At 37.9% G+C, this 19,684-nt stretch overlaps 1 protein-coding gene across 4 annotated transcripts in view; it reads right to left on the bottom strand.

The window, feature by feature from the left end:
- LOC140150579 (integrin beta-1-like) overlaps positions 1–19,684 on the bottom strand; it is a 64,496-nt gene that overhangs the window by 12,951 nt on the left and 31,861 nt on the right. The window contains exons 1-11 of one of the 4 annotated variants that reach the window (XM_072172619.1): positions 14,208–14,544; positions 12,800–12,895; positions 12,112–12,197; positions 8,664–8,759; positions 7,723–7,804; positions 7,250–7,381; positions 6,352–6,445; positions 5,379–5,469; positions 4,160–4,246; positions 3,082–3,165; positions 1,536–1,616 (exon numbers count right to left, since the gene is read on the bottom strand). The exons of 1 other annotated variant lie outside the window; for it this stretch is intronic. In XM_072172619.1, coding sequence (XP_072028720.1) covers positions 1,536–1,616; positions 3,082–3,165; positions 4,160–4,246; positions 5,379–5,469; positions 6,352–6,445; positions 7,250–7,381; positions 7,723–7,804; positions 8,664–8,759; positions 12,112–12,197; positions 12,800–12,884 — 918 coding nt within the window. In that variant the 5' untranslated portion in view covers positions 12,885–12,895; positions 14,208–14,544. Of the gene's footprint in view, positions 1–1,535; positions 1,617–3,081; positions 3,166–4,159; positions 4,247–5,378; positions 5,470–6,351; positions 6,446–7,249; positions 7,382–7,722; positions 7,805–8,663; positions 8,760–12,111; positions 12,198–12,799; positions 12,896–14,207; positions 14,545–17,989; positions 19,244–19,684 lie in introns of those variants that run through there. 2 more of the 4 variants (XM_072172617.1, XR_011858814.1) reach the window with 2 other exon arrangements.

Raw genomic sequence — 19,684 nt, forward strand, 5'->3', positions numbered from 1 at the left:
ACCCGTTTTACACCTTCCGCGTAAACACAGGTAGACAAAAGAATAACACAATACAGTTCCCTTCGACAAAACACACAGCATGGTCTATTCGCTGTTGAAGTGACATAATAATCGGATTAACTACACGCGGTATCTATGCATTGATGTATACTTGCGAACAAAAGGACTAACTATGTATGAATAGATGCGACGGGATTACCTGCGGAATTATCTCCATTATATATATTATTAGCTATTATTCTATTATAACCATCCTCGTCCTTGCATCTTCTCTATATCTAGGTGTTAGGCGGCTTTTATTTGCACAATTGGACGCTCAAAACACCAGGTTGGTGCTAGCGGCTACCCAAAGATGTCCGACCAAATCCTGACCATGACTTGGCTCCTTGGATTCGTCTATAGTATCGAAGGGGATTACCGATAATGGAAGCCAACATCTTGGACTATGTGAAGGAGATCAAATACTTAATATAAAGGGTGTCCGCCCCATGTGCATGATTTTTCTCGTGATAGGGAAAACACCTTTCGTTTTGATATGATTATAGAACTTGCTGAAGACTAGTAAGACCTGTGGAAATATTAAGATCACCATTAGTCAAGAAGCAAGGTCCAGAATCAGTTTTAATATCATAATCTGACCTCAAGGAATATGAAAAACCTGGGTGACAAAAATGCACCTTGCTCAGAAAACAATTGAGGCCATACAAGGTCCAAATTTCAAACTTGATCAGATCTTGTAATAACCCACGTCAAAGTCATAACGATTCAGAAAAAGTATGGTTTGACCTATCTGAGATGCATGGTTCTGGAGTTGTAAGTAAAAGAGTCAAAGGCCGCGCCAACAATTAACCCAATCATGGGCAAAAATAGTCCAAAATACCAACAATTGTACGCGCGCACATTGTTCAAATGAAGTTAATGAACCCCTTTTTAAGCTCCAAGACTCTGACAATTTCTCTTTAAAAAATCAGTATATTATGTAGCCTACCGATAATACCCGATCACATTGATGCAACCAGGATTTTTTTCACAACTTATAAGTTCCCCTATTACTTTTTAAAATAAGTCAAAAAAATATAAAAATGTAAAAAGATATGTATAGCCCTATTTGTTTTACCCCTGTGGACCAATTTATAGCGTCACGCATCATTGCGTTCAGTCACAATGGTTAATTGTGTAAGAAAAGAGGCCGTTTTAAAAGTTGCATCTGAGTCCATAGCAGTCAGGTTTTCTTTAACAAACACATGCATAGTCCTGGCCTACTGTATTGTTTGAGATCTGACTCCTATGGACTCAGATGCCACTGTTTAAAACGATCTCTTTTTTTTACATAATGAACCATTGTGACTGAACGCAACATTTGACGTATGATGCTATAATTTGGTCCATATGTGAAAAACAAATAAGGATACTTAAGTCTTTTTACACGTTGCATTTCGTCAAATATTTTACGATTTATTTAAAAAAGTATTTAGGGGGAACTTATAAGTTGTTGATCCTATACAAAGCATAATGTGTTTTATTTCTCTTCTTACCTGCTCAGTTGATTTCATATATACATTTGTAACCGGGTCAAGACGACACTGTCCATCGTTTGGTTGAACAATCCCCGCTAGCTGTCATAGAGAATCATTGCAAAAATCCATTATTATAGCCAATTAGGTACTTGCTCAATTGAATACCTGAGTGGAGGAAGGGCCCAACTCCATCAAAACTGTTTTTGAGATATTAACAAACTTAATATTTGGAAAAGTTTTAGAGACAGAATGCTTCCAACTTCATGAGACCTTCGACCATGACCATACATTTACATTCATGTGAAATGATATGATGTTTCTATGGCAACGGTAGAGGTCGTGATATAAGCCGGAGTTGGGCCCTTCTTCCAATAATACACTGGAAGTGCTAGTTCCGTAAGCAGATGTGTTATAAATAGCTACAGAAATTGGGTAATATTTATCTTTTAATTGCACAAGTAGAAACATATATCCACGACAGTGCTGCAGTTTGTATGGATACCTCCTCGTATAACCATGATAACTCTTATAACATGTGTAATTCATAATCTTCCGGATGGTCCGACTGAAACTTGCTTGGGAAATGTTGCGAAAGGGGTTGCGTCTTGAGCTGCTGATCTTTGTGTTTATTTGCAACGCATGCCTAACTTTAGCAATGTTTACTTGTGATCTAGTAGTTCGCGGTCTTCAAGACCCCGAAGCTTCGGACTGCCAGATCACTAGAGTCACATGATTTAAAGCTTGCCTACATTCTTATATTGCTTACTTACATGTACTTGATATCCGATCAGCTGTGGGAAACTGAAGACGAAAGAGACAATGAACTTCACGCGGACCCCTATAGTCTCATGAAACTTTGTCGCCATATTTGAAGTGCAATATTGTACTTGGCTCGTTTGCTTGTGTGCAGTGCAATAAAATTGAAATTGAAAACTTAAAAAAGAACTCTTGAGGCCCATCTTTAGGGCATAATTTAGCCACTAGGCATTACTGATCGAAACCACTCCTGTTACACAACTTTATTTTGCATTTAAATATCGCGCTATACCAGTCAATACAATACAATGACCACCCCTACATGCTTGGGTTTGCAGTAAACAAGTACAACCATTCTTTTTTGTTTTGTTTAATTTATACGTTCATTTTGCTCTTTGCAATTATATTTTCATTTACAGCGGATTCCTTCTAGATTTCGTACTAAAGCGCCACAAACATGCGTTTACTTCATTTTGAATCACCCTGTATCATGATAGATGGTATTATTACACCTCATACATATTCATGAGTAAATCAGATCACTTAATTGGTCAATCACAAAATGATATGAATGACCTATTTCACCGTGCCATAATTTTCCTTACCACCACGATAATCTCATCCCCATAGTCAAAATGTTACATAGTTTATATCGGGTTAATAGGGCTCACTATTTTCCCTCGGTACTGGCTTCGGGCCTATCACCCCTCACCCTCCGGGTTCGGGTGACAGGCCCGTAACCAGTACCTCGGGAAAAAAGTTTGCACCATTTCCCCTCTAACCATGTATTATTTGTATATCTTCGTACTTTTCCGTCTCCGGCCATATGAAAGCCTGCGTCCGTTGCGTAAACTACAATTCGTCGGGCACGATCTCTCCAGCCGATTTGATCCTGCAAAAAAGAAAATAGAAGCAACAAAAATTGTGTAGATTCAAACTCTACCCTGTCATTGGTTAACATGGTCAAAAATCCATGTAACGGTTTCACATAGATATAAAGAAGATAGCATTTACACATTCGAGTAAATATACTGGAGTCATTTTGGAAAAACAATGACAGGCTCATTGAAATCCTACACATGGCCAACATTTCTAATCACAAAGTGATGTATCATATACCTGTTCCTAAGTGGTACAAACATGCGTAATTATAACGGCGCATAACTGCACCTAGGAATAAAAAGCCAGCGGTGAATTTTTATATTTTTAAGAATACCATCTTAGGATGATATTAATACGTGTAATTTTTAATTAAATTGCCTGACGAGTTTGAATAGATACATAATTGTAGCTGAATTTCATTGGAAAAATGCAAGTTTCATCAAGCTATAAATGTGATAAGATATATATGATATAAATGCACAATTTACATACCCTAGAGGTACCTTAGCATGGCGATGAAGTGTATAGTATCATGAGCAGAATCGGTTTGGAACTACAAATTTTTCAACTAGAAATACGTGATTTGGTTTCATGCCAAAAATGACCAAGTCGGCAAAATTAGGCAATTTTCATCTATGATCCAAGAATTATCACTTTCATGAAAGACAGATCATCATATCTGATGCATGGACCAAATTTAGAATAATTTTCCCAACCTTCATCCCCGAAAGTTAGGTAGGTTAAATAAACACACCCTAAAGTTTCGACCCCATGGAGTCATTTCTGGGGTCATAGACTCAAAATAACGCTTGTTCGCCGGATTTTTGGATTCAGCGGGTTCAAATTAGTAAAGATACTTTGGTTATCAACTATCAACTTTTACTAACACATGCCTTACGAAACCTGAATTGTTGAAATTTTGTCTAGTCTATCATAATAATGTATATATATATATATATATATATATATATATATATATATATATATATCATGCAATTACCTACCTCACATGCAGCCACTTGCATCAAAGCATCTAAACCTCCTTCTGGAGTATCTAAACTTGTGGAGACTGACACATTTCCAACACTTTCCTGATAATAAGAACAATAGTAGTAGTAGTAGTAGTAGTAGTAGTAGTAGTAGTAGTAGTAGTAGTAGTAGTAGTAGTAGTAGTAGTAGCAGTAGCAGTAGCAGTAGCAGCAGCAGCAGTAGTAGTAGTAGCCTGGTGCCAGCAAAATGACGTCAATACAACGTATGAACGTTGTATAGTGGTTGTAGGATTATTGGAAATGAAAGTTTTTCTGACATAAATTGGTTGGTTTAACGTTGTAATAACATAATTTTATGACCGTGGGCAAATTTTGGTTGGTTTAACGTTGTAATAACAAAATTTGCCCACAGTCGTAAAATCATGTTATTACAACGTTAAGGGGTACTACACCCATGTGGTAAATTTGTGACTATTTTTGCATTTTTCTCAAAAATAATTACACACTGGTAACAAAAGTTGTGTATATTATTGGGGCAAGGAATCCAATTACTACACTGAAATTTCAGTGACTCAAGACAAGCGGTTCAGTTTATATGATAGAAAACGAGGTACATCCTAGCGGTACCTTATTTCTGATCATAAATAACAAACCGCTTGTCTTGGGTCACTGAAATTCCAGTGTAGTAATTGATTCCTTGCCCCTATAATATACATAACTTTTGTTACCACTGTGTTATTAGTTTTTGAGAAAATGCAAAAATAGACACAAATTATCGAGGGGTGTAGTACCCCTTAAACCAACTAATTTACGTCAAAACAACTTTTATAATTATACAACCATCCTACAACCACTATACAACGTTCAGACGTTGTATTGACGTCATTTTGCTGACGTGCCCACTGGGAGTATATATATATTGTTGTAGATACACGTTTATTAAGTAGAAAACTGTAAATTAATTCAATTACTTTACTACTTTTAAAGTCGCTTACTGGAATCACTTTCGCGCTCTTTTGCTTCGTGGTTCTGATCATTATTTCCTAGCAACGGTTAGAAGACGCCATTGAAGTTGATATATTCTTGTCCCTGGTCATGATGATGATTTTGTACCAGTTACTCACTTCAGGACCATTCTTAGAGCCTATACACAATGTAAGCTTTCGTAATTTTCTGCAGTTAACATTTAAAAAAGGAGTTTTATTAACATCATGTAAATAACCCCAATACTCACCTTAAATATGCCAATCTTATTCGTAAGAGGAAGTTGATTTCTAAAACTGAATGGAGGATCGCAAGATAAGCAACACCCATCGTTTAAACACCTGTTTCCAAAAATAGACAAAACAAAGAAAGCAACAATCGATATATAAGCTTGTTACGCGTTATCAAAACTCTGATAGTGATAGATGACACCCGAAATTATGCGATTGTCCAGTCAGATTATGTGTTTACGAACTAGATCACTCCCACTGAATAAGAATTAGAGAATATCCCACGGTAGAGGAGAGTAAAAAACAAAAATTATTATCGTTTATTCTCATTCTTTTAGTCGGATAATATTATATTATTATGCTGGGAGTAACATAACCTATATTTGGTTGAAATCGGTCAAGGTCCTAGATTTAATTTTTGGCTTTGGTCATGTGGTTTGCATTGCTGTGGCTAAGATATACCAGAAGAAAGATAACATTGCTCAAAGAAACAATGTTGGCTTACAAAGAAACAATACTGCTACAAAACAATAGCAAACAAGCTTAAGCTATAATTAGCCCCCGATAGAGGGCAGGGCCCCAGGATCAACAAAAAACATCAAGGCCGGCCTTAGGCAGGAGACTCCCATACGACAACTAAACACTTCAAGTGGGACCCCAATATAAGGGCCCCGCAGGGCATGAAAGCAAGAGTAACCTAAATGTAATATTGACCAACAGTAACCTTAATGTAACATTTCCCAACAACAACTTTAATGTAAAACAGATGACGCTATTTACTGCCGTATATTCAGTCTCATAGACTGATTACGAGTATGGGTTCAATGCCATAGACACTGCATATTAAAGAGACCAGGTTGGACTTGCACAACCCCGGCCATATATTATGTGTTTACTACAACACTGCTACAAATGTGATTCACAAGTTTTGAACTATATTAAAAAGTAATTCCTTTATTATTATACAAGTTACCATAATTTATCATCTCTTACGTAACATCGAACAGGGTAAATGGTAAGGTGGTCTTATCAACAAATGATCCAAACCCCAGCTGTAAATCGGTCGTTAGATTTTTCAGTTCTCGTTCTATAAAAAGAAAATGGTATAACGACTGGTTGAATAATACTTCATGATTTGTTTGTGAAGGTTGTCATTCATCCAGGTATAATCAAATGGCAACACCATCTCGCCACTGGCCAATGACCAATTGCCGACAGACCAACAGACGGCCTGAAGATACACCTAGGATAAGGTGTGCAACCGTTGCCTCTCAAAACCGTGAGTCCAGTTGAATAGTTTTAAAGAATCTAATTCTATACTTCATGATAATTAATTTTATTGTATTTTACCACTGAGACACCTTGCGAAGGAAGTGATTCTGGCTTTAATATGGGGATTTGCTAGCAATCCGCTGTGAGTCCGTATGGTAGAGTTGGTTATGCTCTTGGTCTGAGATATTGGGGTGAGCTGGTTCGATCCCCAGTGGTTTTGATTTTTTTCGCTCTCTCGGTTTATTTATTATGTCATTTCACCCGACCTATTCAATTCAAATAAGGCAAAATATGTTTCCCTAGAAAACACGTCAAACTCGGCCAACACCTTCAGTCCTACTAAAGTGACCTATGACTGTCCTGTTTCTGAGCAAACGAAATGTCACAGATAGTGAAATTATTCTTCGATTACATTTGTCCATCAAAATGGCGCACATTTTCTGTTTGTGGTCTGTGTGTCACCATTATCTGATAAATGGAGACGCACAAGTCGAGGTAAGTGTATCTAATTATTTTCTGATTTTCGGAATTCACTTCTGTGGCGTGAATGTAATAAGTGACATTCATTGGTGATCATTGGATTTATTAGAATTACAACATAATAGTTAATATAGCTTACCTAGCCCCTCTGCAAGTCCTTTAACATTTTGGATATCAGGCTTTAGAGATTGACTCAAGTCCATGAGATAATACAAATCCAATGGATAATCCTTTGCAAGGCGTACTTGTAGTCTTATTACTTGTGGTTCGCCTGAAATATTTGAAATATAAATATATAACGTTAATGATACAGCCGTAGCTCTATTGCATGTTAAAGAAAAAAATCGATTCTTCTGTTACTCTTTTGATAGGAATACGACTTAAAATTGTTTTAAAGAAAAAGGCAAAATTAAAGAGAGTTTTGCTATTTGCTAAACAAAAACAACGTTAAATTCTTAATGTAAGATTTTGTAATTTTTTGAACAAACATAATGTTCACACAATTAATTTCAGTTCAGCAGACTCTGTTTCACTAAATAGAAAAACAAGTTCTTTAGTGTGTTGTTAGAACTTAAAATACTGTTAATGTGTTGTTGTTTGTAAAGTACCTACCAACTTTTAAAAATACTCGGGCTTGTTGAGGAGTGAATTGAACTGCTTCTCCGTTGTTATCTGCATCTTTTAGTTCTGCTTCCTGAACACCAGAGGGAAAAAGCACAATGCGTTAAAGAATTTATCATTGTCTTGTTTGTGGCGTGATGACATACAGGGTGTATCAAAATGATTGGTATCCATCAGCTTCCAGTGATTATGGACAAGACTGTCATCTCAAAATGCAACATAGGAGCTACCATATTTATCGATGCAGGTTATGTACGTTTAAAAATTAAAGTCCTGTGCATTTCAAGACGATCCAATGTTGCATACTGAAAGAGCGAGTTTGTTAATAAACACCATAAACTGATGGGTACCGTACCAATACATACATCCCTCGGGCCAGAGACAGAGAAGGTATTTAAACCAGCTGCTCTACGTGCCCTAGGCTGACTAAGCAGAGTCTTATCTGAAGAAGATCTCAATCCTTCCCTTCCGGGAGCATAGGTTGAAAGAAGCTCACAAAGATAATTAGGGGCACGGCCCTGAGAGCACTTGAAAACATAAAGCAGAAGTTTAAAAAGAATTCGGTCCTAGATTGGAAGCCAATACCAATCATGTTGATACATCTTGAAAATATCGCCAAGCTTCTCCTATAAAGACAAGCAAAGCCTAATTTGCACTCAAAAAGATCATGAAGATAGGGATAGTACATGTTTTTAATGTCGTTTATCTGACCATAAAAATAAACAAACAACAGTACTGAAATAATTGAAATGTGTTAAAATTTCTTTAACAGTAAACACACCCCAACACATAATTATGTTATAATCGGAGACTGAATTAAAAGGACCAGTTTGCGTATGACGATCAACTCTCCGCAGCCCGTGATTGGAAATCTAAATATCTTGCATCGACTATATTTCCTATTTCAGTTTTTATAATTCATACAGTCCTACCTTTGTGATGTTAACGGATCCGGTGGGGAAAGTGATGTTGCCACAATTCCTGGTCTGCATATTCATAAGAGAATCACACCTCTTCCCTGAAAAATCCTGTAATTCACACATATTATATACCAAGCAGGTTATATAAACATGTGGGAGCAGATATATTACGTAACGCATTGTTTCTTTGATGCCAGTTTGATTGCCGAGAGGCTTTTCATAAAAGTGGTATCATTGTTTCGAACAAAATGGTTTCGCCATTAAATTGGTTACTGACCCGGCAGTATATTAACGCTTTACACAGCTAGCAGGCGAGTATCACTAAGTGCCCACAACAAAGTAATGTGTATGAGTACCACTTGAGAAAGTGGTACCATTTTTGTTACACAGCCCAAGGGTGAGCTTGTGTTGCTTCAATTTGGTCGCACGCGCACAGACCTTCTATGTAATTGCAAAACGGCGTCAAAAGCGGTTTATGCGGCTAATTAAATTAATGAACATGCTATGACCTGACAACACAGCCCGGCAACACAGCAGGATACGCCCAATGTAGGAATACAAATGATAAAGTCGCCTAATTATACAACTATAGGTGTTGATCGTACGACTTCATGTTTATTGATTGGCAACATTTTCCATATGTCAGCGCTCAATTCGGACACTATAGATGAATAAAAGCTTGTATTCGTCCGTTGTTATACAGTCTGCCGGTTGCGAAGGCTTTAATCCCCTGTCGTTAAGCACATTTTAATTGGATTACGTAACTGACATGCTCATGTGACATTTTTGGGACTAAATTAAGTTTAAAAGACTTTAAATCATTGCAATCGGCCACACAACAGCCGAGATGGATCGAGATGAATGCGAATACGATTTGTACACAAACCTCAGAAACCTGATCAATTCGACACAGACACAGTGGAAAAATAGAACTTAAAAATCACTTTTTCTTGAAATGTGCCCCTCCAGATTTCTGATTTAGGTTGAGACAAGTTTGTTAGAAATTCAGAGAATATTGCAGGATGAGATGTTGTTGCGCACGAATCACGTTTTACTATTGTAATGAAAAATCTCATCCCAGTAAAATCATCGATCTCAATGTGCCACACAACGAGGAAATGAATGCTATACGTTTTGTACATAAACATGTTCAATTCGGCACAGAAACCGTGGCGAATCAAAGGGTCAAAAATACCTTTTTATTTAATTACTAGCGGGACACCCGCGCTACGCGCGGGTCCCCGCTAGGTGAGTAAATGGGAGCGTTCACTAAAACGGGAGGAATTACTGAACAGGTAGAATCATTGAAAAGGTAAATTTCATTTACCTGAGTCTGACCCTCGTTAAGCCTAAGTTTCCATTTTAGCTTCTTTCTTTCTTTTTAGTTTCTTCTACATGGGCCAATTTTGTTCCATTTTTAAAAAACATTTTGCTGCTAAGCTTGCAAATTTCCGTTACCATGTTTTTTATTTACTCAATCCCGTTCCCATTATTTTCTAAATAATTGTTTATTTAGTTCTGTCCTCAGTTTAATAGCTTTTTTTTCTTTAAATCATCTAATTTTATTAGATTTTATTATTCTTTCCTTCTTTAGCCTATTTTATTCCCGTTTTCATTTTCTTACTGTGACTAACTATAGGCTAACCCACATACTCGTAGGCCTACCTGTTTGTCCTCATTTTGTTTTCTTTTTTAATTACAGTAGGCCTACCTCTTCATGTTGTTTGTACTTTTTAACACACATCTTTTCCCCGTATTTATTACGCCTACGGTCGGTCGTTCACCCGTATTATCATTCATTGCGCGACTCTGCGTCGTTTGCGTAGTGCTGCGTTACCCGCGCGCTATCGCTGCGCTACGCGAGCGGCTTAGCATTAGATACGCCCGTACGACGCGCACGGGCTAGCTTGACAACTGACTCCCGTTTTTGTTTACCCAGCATAGCAACGTACCACATTTTCACTGATTTTGAGGCCAATTCTTGACCGTTTTCAACCAAATAAAGTTTAAACACGTTCCCGTATATTCATCGATCTCCCGTATGAATTTGGCGACATTTGGATCGAAACTGACGGAGCCTTTATAGCATACATAGATAGATACATACATAGATACATACAACATTTCCCTATTTATAGTAAGACTAGCGGGACACCCGCGCTACGCGCAGGTCCCCGCTAGGTGAGTAAAATTGGAGCGTTCACTAAAACGGAGGAATTACTGAACAGGTAGAATCATTGAAAAGGTAAATTTCATTTATCTGAGTCTGACCCTCGTTAAGCCTAAGTTTCCATTTTAGCTTCTTTCTTTCTTTTTAGTTTCTTCTACATGGGCCAATTTTGTTCCATTTTTTAAAAACATTTTGCTGCTAAGCTTGCAAATTTCCGTTACCATGTTTTTTATTTTACTCAATCCCGTTCGCATTATTTTCTAAATCTGTCCTTTCTTACATTTCCCTGTTGACTTCATTTTTTATTTGCTGCTTAGCTTGTGATTTCCCGTTTTCATGTTATTTATTTAGTTCTGTCCTCAGTTTAATAGCTTTTTTTATTTAAATCATCTAATTTTATTAGATTTTATTATTCTTTCCTTCTTTAGCCTATTTTATTCCCGTTTTCATTTTCTTACTGTGACTAACTATAGGCTAACCCACATACTCGTAGGCCTACCTGTTTGTCCTCATTTTGTTTTCTTTTTTAATTACAGTAGGCCTACCTCTTCATGTTGTTTGTACTTTTTAACACACATCTTTTCCCCGTATTTATTACGCCTACGTCGGTCGTTCACCCGTATTATCATTCATTGCGCGACTCTGCGTCGTTTACGCGCGACATGGCGTAGTACGCTCGCATTAGCGTAGTGCGCATTACGCACGCAGCGCCGACGCGCTGCCGGCCAGCTGCAGTGGCGCGTAGGCTGGTAACCGATTTTCATAACAAAAACCCGTTTTACCCATATTTTCACTGTTTTTGCAGCCAATTCTTGACCGTTTTCAACCAAATAAAGTTTAAACACGTTCCCGTATATTCATCGATCTCCCGTTTGAATTTGGCGACATTTGGATCGAAACTGACGGAGCCTTTATAGGCATACATAGATAGATAGATAGATAGATACATAGATAGATACATACAACATTTCCCTATTTATAGTAAGATAAACCTCCAGATCTCAGATATGTTTTCAAGAAATTCACAGATTGACGATTGAGTACTAGCCAATGATGTAGCGCGCTTTTGTTGCCTTAGTAGAATACGCTAAAGCGCTTCCTCATTGGTCAAATACCAATTGCTCGTCGCACAGCGATGGAGTACAAATGCAGCTTTAAACGTGGGTGTTTTTTTGTAAAGCCTGATGGTAATTTCATTCCAGAAAATCACATCAGGACTCACACTTGTTTCAGAACAGGTTTATACTACATTTTAACTTTGTTGGGCGAGTTATAAAACGGAATACTTACGTCGTCTTCACACCATGCACAGGATGGATCGCTTACGATACAATCTCGACAACGCATGGCTTCCGCACAAATGTCAGCTGCCGCATCTGAAAACGGACAAAGCGATTTCAAATCATCGCGTTTGGTTTCTCGCTATCGGATTTTATTACATCAAAATTATTTTTTAAGTTCTAGTAAGATACAAAATTATAAGGCATGACTTACATTCTAAGATCAATCTACGTTATTAACCAATAGAACAGAATTGAATATTATGCGGGCAAGCGGTGTGTCAGTAGAGTAGATTCCAGACCCAGACGGCTCTTACTGGGCATGTCAGCTCGATCTACCGGGTAGAATATACTCCACTTGCCTGACGATGAGCCAGTAAAGGAGTATGCATTGTATGTCCCAACTCATAGCAAGAGGACGTCAACGAACCTTGTGCTGGAAACACATCCGGCAGTGTCTTTTGGGGGACACGGACAGCATGCTGAGTCAAGGTCAACTATCAGCAATGGCTCAAGACCGTAGCTGTAGCTGGAGGAAACTTGTAGTCGCCTGTTCCGCAGCCGAAGGATGATGATGAATCGTCCAAAATTGTAATGTGCGGTTTGTTTTATGGTCCATTATAACTAAAGTACCAAACATATCGGGCAATAGTGTAAAAGCTGGTTTTATCTAACCACAACAGTATCCAATAACTTACTCTGGGATAGTTGCTGACAATGATAGAGGACTGGTGCGGAAAAAATAACTGCTAACGCAAAAAGGAATACTCTATTATGTGTCATGATGAATGACTCTGAAAAACAAATAAAGATCAAGCTTAAGATTAAGACCAATATTCAGATCAAGATAAAGCTTAAAGGAAGTCTCCGTCAATCACAACATTATGCCTTATACACCTATCCGACTTCGCCATTACTGCGGTTTCCCCGATGTAAAACTGCGGTGTCCCGAGGTCGGGGGTTCCATCCATTATTTATTGTGTGCTATACAGAATTGTACCCGGGAATTGTACACAACAGTGATATTCAATACACAATCATGAGTATTGAATTACGAATTAAATCTCCCGCTCTGGTACATCTGTGTTGCCGTCAATAGAGGGCCAAATACAGTAAACGCTTCTCGGATTGGTGTATACTGTTATATGTAAGAAAAATAATTGTCAAGAACGAATCACCTGGTTTTATTTCAAACAAATATTGGCCATAAAAAGGAATAAAAACATCCGTTTCTCAACACGCGATATTCAAAATTCCCGGGCGCCGAAATTGTCGCGTGCAATGACATCCAAGTTATATAATGAAGGCTGACGACAATTGAGCACAAATAACCATTACGTCATGCACTTAGACAATTTCGGCGCGGGAATTTTGAATATCGCGAGTTGAGAGCCGACTGTTTTTATTCGCTTTTATGGTCAATATGAGTATGTTTTAAATAAAACCATGTGATTCGTGCTTGATAATTATTTTCTAACATATAAGGCATAATGTTATGATTGCCGGAGACCCCTTTTAAGGACCAATATTCAGATCAAGTAGGCATGATAAGTGAAAGCAATTCAACTAATGTGTACATAACTGCTTCTGATGTCGACATTGCCCTATTTACGAATTTGGCTGATTCCATTAATGTGTAAGTTGGGACATGTGTAAACATTTAAATACAATGCCAAAAAGTCAGGTTTGAAAAAAATTGCATTCCGTACCCATTCCGATCGCCGAGGTGTAACTTTTAATTAATCTCCTAATCTAGAATCTAGATTTTTTTTGGCATTGCACGACCATGACTACTCTGATACACCTTGATGGTCTTAAAATGTTACTCTATCATATACCCTTTAGGCTATATAACCCGATATTTTAACCGTAGGCCTACGTTTTCTGGCAACCTTTTTTGCTCTTGTTTACTCTTTCACGAAAATGTTTGTGTTTTCTGGGGCCTTGTCGGATGCATCAACTGGACTACGTACAATCTAATTTCTAAACCGTAACGCTGGGAATGGCAAAAGTAGGTCTTTATTTATGTAGGCTACTTGTTTTCTGATCAGATACCACAATAAATCAGATAACAAAATGACATAGTTTGATATAAAGTATACTTACCAAACTTAATCTGGTGTTAGAAATATTCCTTGCAAAGCCTGCTACAAATTCATCAGAATGTTTATCTTCTTTGAGATGCTGTCTAGAATATTGCTGAAATATTGTTGGAACTTCACCGATAAATCTTGCCTTGACTAACCCCAAAATGGCAACTCATTTACGAATACGTAGACCGTGCAGGGATTCACCACAACGTAACGCAGCAAAACCGATTCGATTTCATGAAGTTTGAAGCCTGGCTTTCTATTTTTCAAATAGTCTTCTTCTTAGCCACACTACGGTTTCCCATCAAGTGTACGTGACTGTCTCTCGAGTTTTCCAACATAAATTCCGGCCACACGTATCCGGAGACGCACTGCCTACACACAGTGACATGGCCTATATCAATATTAAAGGTAGACAGTTGGTCCACGTTTAGAACGTGGTATTTTTGTAACTTCACCCACATCCTTATTTACCCAGATGGAAGCCGATCACAAACATCCGGCATCCTTATTGAAAGTTTTAATAACCAATAACCCAGTCTAACGTCCTAATTCAAAGTTTTCAATTAAAGTAATAATCACAGCAGCTTTTCTATACTGTGCCAAATTTAACCTTATTTCATAAATGAAATTTAACATTGCAAATTCTCGCGTGATCGCTTGCCATTTTCACGGTTTATATCAATGTTTATTCCAAAAGATGCCAAGACCGTAATTTTGATGAATATGAGAGTATTCAAAAACAGCGAATTACTGAAAGCTAGGGGAGTGTTCATTAATACTTTGGTAGGGGGGGCTGGTACACCTCAAATTTTCCGCTCGAAAACTTTTTGACCCCCCCTCGAAGGACCGCTAAACTTTTTGACCCCCTCTTTTTGACAGACAAAACTTTTGACCCCCCCTTATCATATAACAAACATTAACATACTTATTACTTAATAGTGTTGTTTCCAGTGGTGTGGTATCTGTTCCACATGTCATTGAGGGAGGCAAATGTTTGAAACATTCTCGGTGGGACAATTGCGCATGAAATATATACAAGCACAAGGAAATTTTCATTTTATACTTAATTTAGATTTGTCCCAAATCAGGGTGTTTATCTGATTTTACAGGGATAAATGAAATAGAGGATTTATTTGGAGGTTTATAGGCACATCATAATTTATAGGCACATCATAATTTGGATCTATTATGATAGTATGCGCGCAAACCGCGCAAAGAATTTGGCCATATTGAGGCTAGAATGGTCAAATATTGTTTAAATTGGAACAAATTTAATATGCAAAAAGCTAAAATGGTCAAATGTGAGATTAATTTGGTCACGCAAATGTACACAGGTGTCAGTTTTGGCCCCCAAATACCGTGGTATGGGCCTATGTGTGCAAAATAATTGTGCAATGAGAAATCGTAAACTGAAGTGTGCAGTTTACGTGCAAAGAAATCCAATTTATTTGCAATATTTTCTTGATCTTGATTTAGTTGTATTTTGATCAGATTGGTACATATTTGTAGCCTACTGCACTTTGAAGAGATATGAAATTCTATGATAAAAAATGAAAATTTTGGCCCCCCTTTCCTACCACCTAAAACTTTTTGGTCCCCCCTCTTTTAAGATCCAAAACTTTTTTGGCCCCCCCCCCCTCCCTTTTTACCAGCCCCCCACCAAAGTATTTCTGAACACTCCCTAGAGGTTCCCCTTTTGGGGGTCGCTGCCTCTTCCAAAAGAGGTCGTGGGACTTGTCGGAAAAGAATATAAAAATACATCTCTGAGCCTTAAACATGTTAAAGTGCAGGGTCCCATTTTATTGGTTATGTAACCCAATTTTGACCCATGGTTGAACAAAATCATCAGAATCGGTAGAATAAAGTCTCATTTCTGATCCAATAAATTGCACTTAATGTGTAGCCTACGTTTCGATAACTACTATGTTATCTTTGTCAACACTGGATGCAGATGCTACTGAGAACTGGTCATCCAATCACCTATTGATTTCTTGGCGTTGTCAGTTTTTGTTCCTATCGCCATTCGCCACCAGAGATATCTGCGGAAGAATTTGTATTGGCTACCGAGTTGGCATGTAAACACCTATAGGAAACACCTGATGGAATCCAACTGAGAGCGAAAGTAGCGAGCACGTTGAAGTCTTCAAAAGTACCGTAGCAAACTGTTACCAAAGAAAAAAGGAAAGCCATAAAAGACTGGGAAAAGAAAGCGTCTTGAGAGTATAGGCCTACAACAAAAAAACCGGTTTCAACTTCTGGATTTTATTCTGACAACCACCTACTTCACCTTCCGAGGGAAAATTTAGCGTCAGTTGTTTGGGACCGCGATGGGAAGCCCAGTATCACCGATTGCGGCTAATATCTTTATGGAAGCATTGGAACATCAAGCTTTTGCCACGGCTTCCCAGGATTGCAAGCCACAATTGTGGTTAAGATATGTCGATGACATCCTCGATGTGGCGAAGAGAAACACAGTCCAACAGCAAATGGACCACATCAACAAAACTGATAAATTAAATCGGATTAGGTTATATACCACTAATAGGCCTGGGCGATACATGGAAGTACTAGTAAGTAACTATTTTTTGCATGGCATCTGAAAAAGGCTGCTTTAAAATCGCTGAAATTGACTAAGTATAATAATATACCCAAAAAAGTACTTTTTTGGGTTTGATGCTTCAAAATGGAATATTATCTCTCATTATATGACATTTTTGTTGTAACAGTACCAAAATTCATACGCACGGCTTTGGTTTTCTAGTAAATATTCGTCCTTGTAACTTTCAGCTTCGAGGGCGCACTGCTATTTTAAGGTGTTTACGGTTCAGTGCGTTAAAACAAGAAAAGTCTCAGGTCAACTATGCTATGTTGAGCTTTTAATCATTTGGCATCTAAATCATATACCGTATATAGTTTCACCTGATATTAGTGGCATTTAACTGTGAGAGTTCTGAATATGAGAAAATTCCACCCGAAATTACCCATTTTCCTATTGAAACCCGTGTAATACATAATTCGTGGCATTGAACCATAAAGTTCACTTATGAGGAAGAGACGGAAGGAACCATCCAATTTCTGGATACCCTCATAGCCAGAAAGAAACACTGTACGGTTAAACTTCCCACTAACCCCTGCATCACAAATGGGTGTCATAAGAACTCGTGTTTGACAAGAAAGAGCGCATTGTAACGGAAGAGGAGAGTAAAAATGTTGCCATATTGAAGCTAAACTGATGAAATATGCTGCAAAAGTGGAATAAATTCGCGCGAAAGGCCCCGTCGCGCGGTTGACCGTTTTGGCCCCCTTTCTGCGTATTTGTATTGCTTCTCTAATTCTGCGTGATGCGGCGTTAAAGTCTTTATCTAGAATGTATGCCTACACGAATACGCTCACCGATTAGGTCTTTCTCCGCTTTCTAGATGATATTTCTCGCCTTTTCCGTGTTGATTGGACAGCGAATTTTGATCAACCGCGATGACGGGGCTTTTTCTATCAGTCACGTGTATGATCCACTGCTAAAACCAACCTTCAACCCTGGGAGTGAGAGTGCATCCAACTTCCGCGGGAAACGCAGTGGACCAGATCACAGCAAACACTTGTGATCAAGCTATCAGCCAAGATGGCGAAAGATCAAGCCGTGAGTAATATTTTTGGGGATGTCACGCAAAATAAGAAAAAGTATGATCTACAACCCTACTAATGCATCTGTTTATGGAAAATGCTTGGTTGTATTGCAGTGGCGTGCGCACATTGAAAGTGGGGGAGGGGCAGGTTGTTTGTCAATGCCCCACCTTTTGAGACCATACAAATGATTTACGACTATCATAATTTATTGACTAAAAACATTGTCAACTACACATATGAAGAAGAATCCTGAATTATTATATTTACATTCTTCTTATTATTACTATTATTATTGTTATTATTATTAATATTATTACAAATACATTTGATTGAACAGTTGTACAGGCTGTATCGAAATAATCGTTATCCATCCGGTTGGGGTGTGTAGGGGTGGGGGTGTGTGTGTGTGTGTGTGTTTTAAAAAAACCTGACTCTTTCAAACGCGCCATTGGTTCTACTTGTCCAGACTTTGTACTTCATATTCAATCAAACATCAGCATATTTCAAGTAGATCGAATTGTTGATCGATCGTTGTGACGTTGTTGTAATGAGACTACTAGTTTTTTTGTCTCTTTGCAAAATCAGGATGCAACGTGCGACTGCATATGGTCCTTTGATACAGCTGCATCGATCGTTGTTTTGTAATGAGACTACTTTTTCGTCTCTCTGAAAAACCTCGATGTGATGTGCATACCTTTAGACTTGAGACTGCATAATGGTCCTTACTTTATTAACGTAGCTCACTTAAATGCAATGCTTTAAACTTTTTGGACATGTGTAAGTATTGCACCGTATTTTACTGAATAATTATTTGTTGCTATAAATACAAAAATACATTTTAAAAGATATTAATCATGTCTTGATGGCATCAAATAATATTTCTATTCTATGTGATATGCCATTCTTTATGTTTTCAGTTGCATTAAATTAAGGAAACCTCTAGTTTTGCTACAAATTATATACCATTGTTTACATTTTAATTTCCTTTTCAAATATTCCACGATGATCCAAGTGGTTCCGGGTCGAAAAGTTATGTCCAAATCCTTCCGATACACAAGTAGTTCCGGGTCGACATTATACCACAATTATACATGTAAGCTACATCATTTTGGTAAGTTACTGCATTATACTCCCGGCGCTAGCGAGGGGTGATTGAGATTTGACCAATGGCATGAATGGGCTGGTTCCTTTATTTATTCTTACTTTGGAAAGAACAATTCATTTCATTGGTCAAAAATCAAATGTTCATCGTTAGTAATAGACCCTATTTACATTGCTAGCCATTATTTCAAAGCTTTATGATGGTGATGAATTTGGATACAGGGTGAGGATCATCGAGGATAATTTTCATATTGACAGACTTCACTTTCCATGCATGGGATTCAGGAATGTTGTCGTTGATTTTCTAAACAAAGGATTATCACTCTGAAAATAGAAACATCAAGATTTATATTGTATCATATTAGACAACAGTATTATAGCCGACAAACGTCGTATTTAAATGTTTACAAATTACAATACATTAAGTTTAACTAGCTATCCAATTGTGGCTGTTCATTGGTTCTTTGATATGATTGACGATTCCGTGCGGATACGATTACAATAGTCCTGATGTGATCTACTGACGCAAACGTTAAGCATGACTGTGCCTTTATGTATTATGTACTGGCTTTTTTTTAAAAACACCCGATATTTGAGAGACCAGTGGCGTAGCTAGAAGGTGACACGTGGCATGGGGGCTTAGGAGGCTAGGAGGCGCCGAATCGCTTCCTCCAAGCGGCGAAAGTCAAAAGTTTCGCTTCCCGCTCAGTTCAACATATAAAGTTTGTTGAAAGCCCATTTAAAGGCCGAAATTCAACTTGATTG

The sequence above is a fragment of the Amphiura filiformis genome, chromosome 4 (assembly GCF_039555335.1).
Source record: "Amphiura filiformis chromosome 4, Afil_fr2py, whole genome shotgun sequence".
Taxonomy (NCBI): domain Eukaryota; kingdom Metazoa; phylum Echinodermata; class Ophiuroidea; order Amphilepidida; family Amphiuridae; genus Amphiura; species Amphiura filiformis.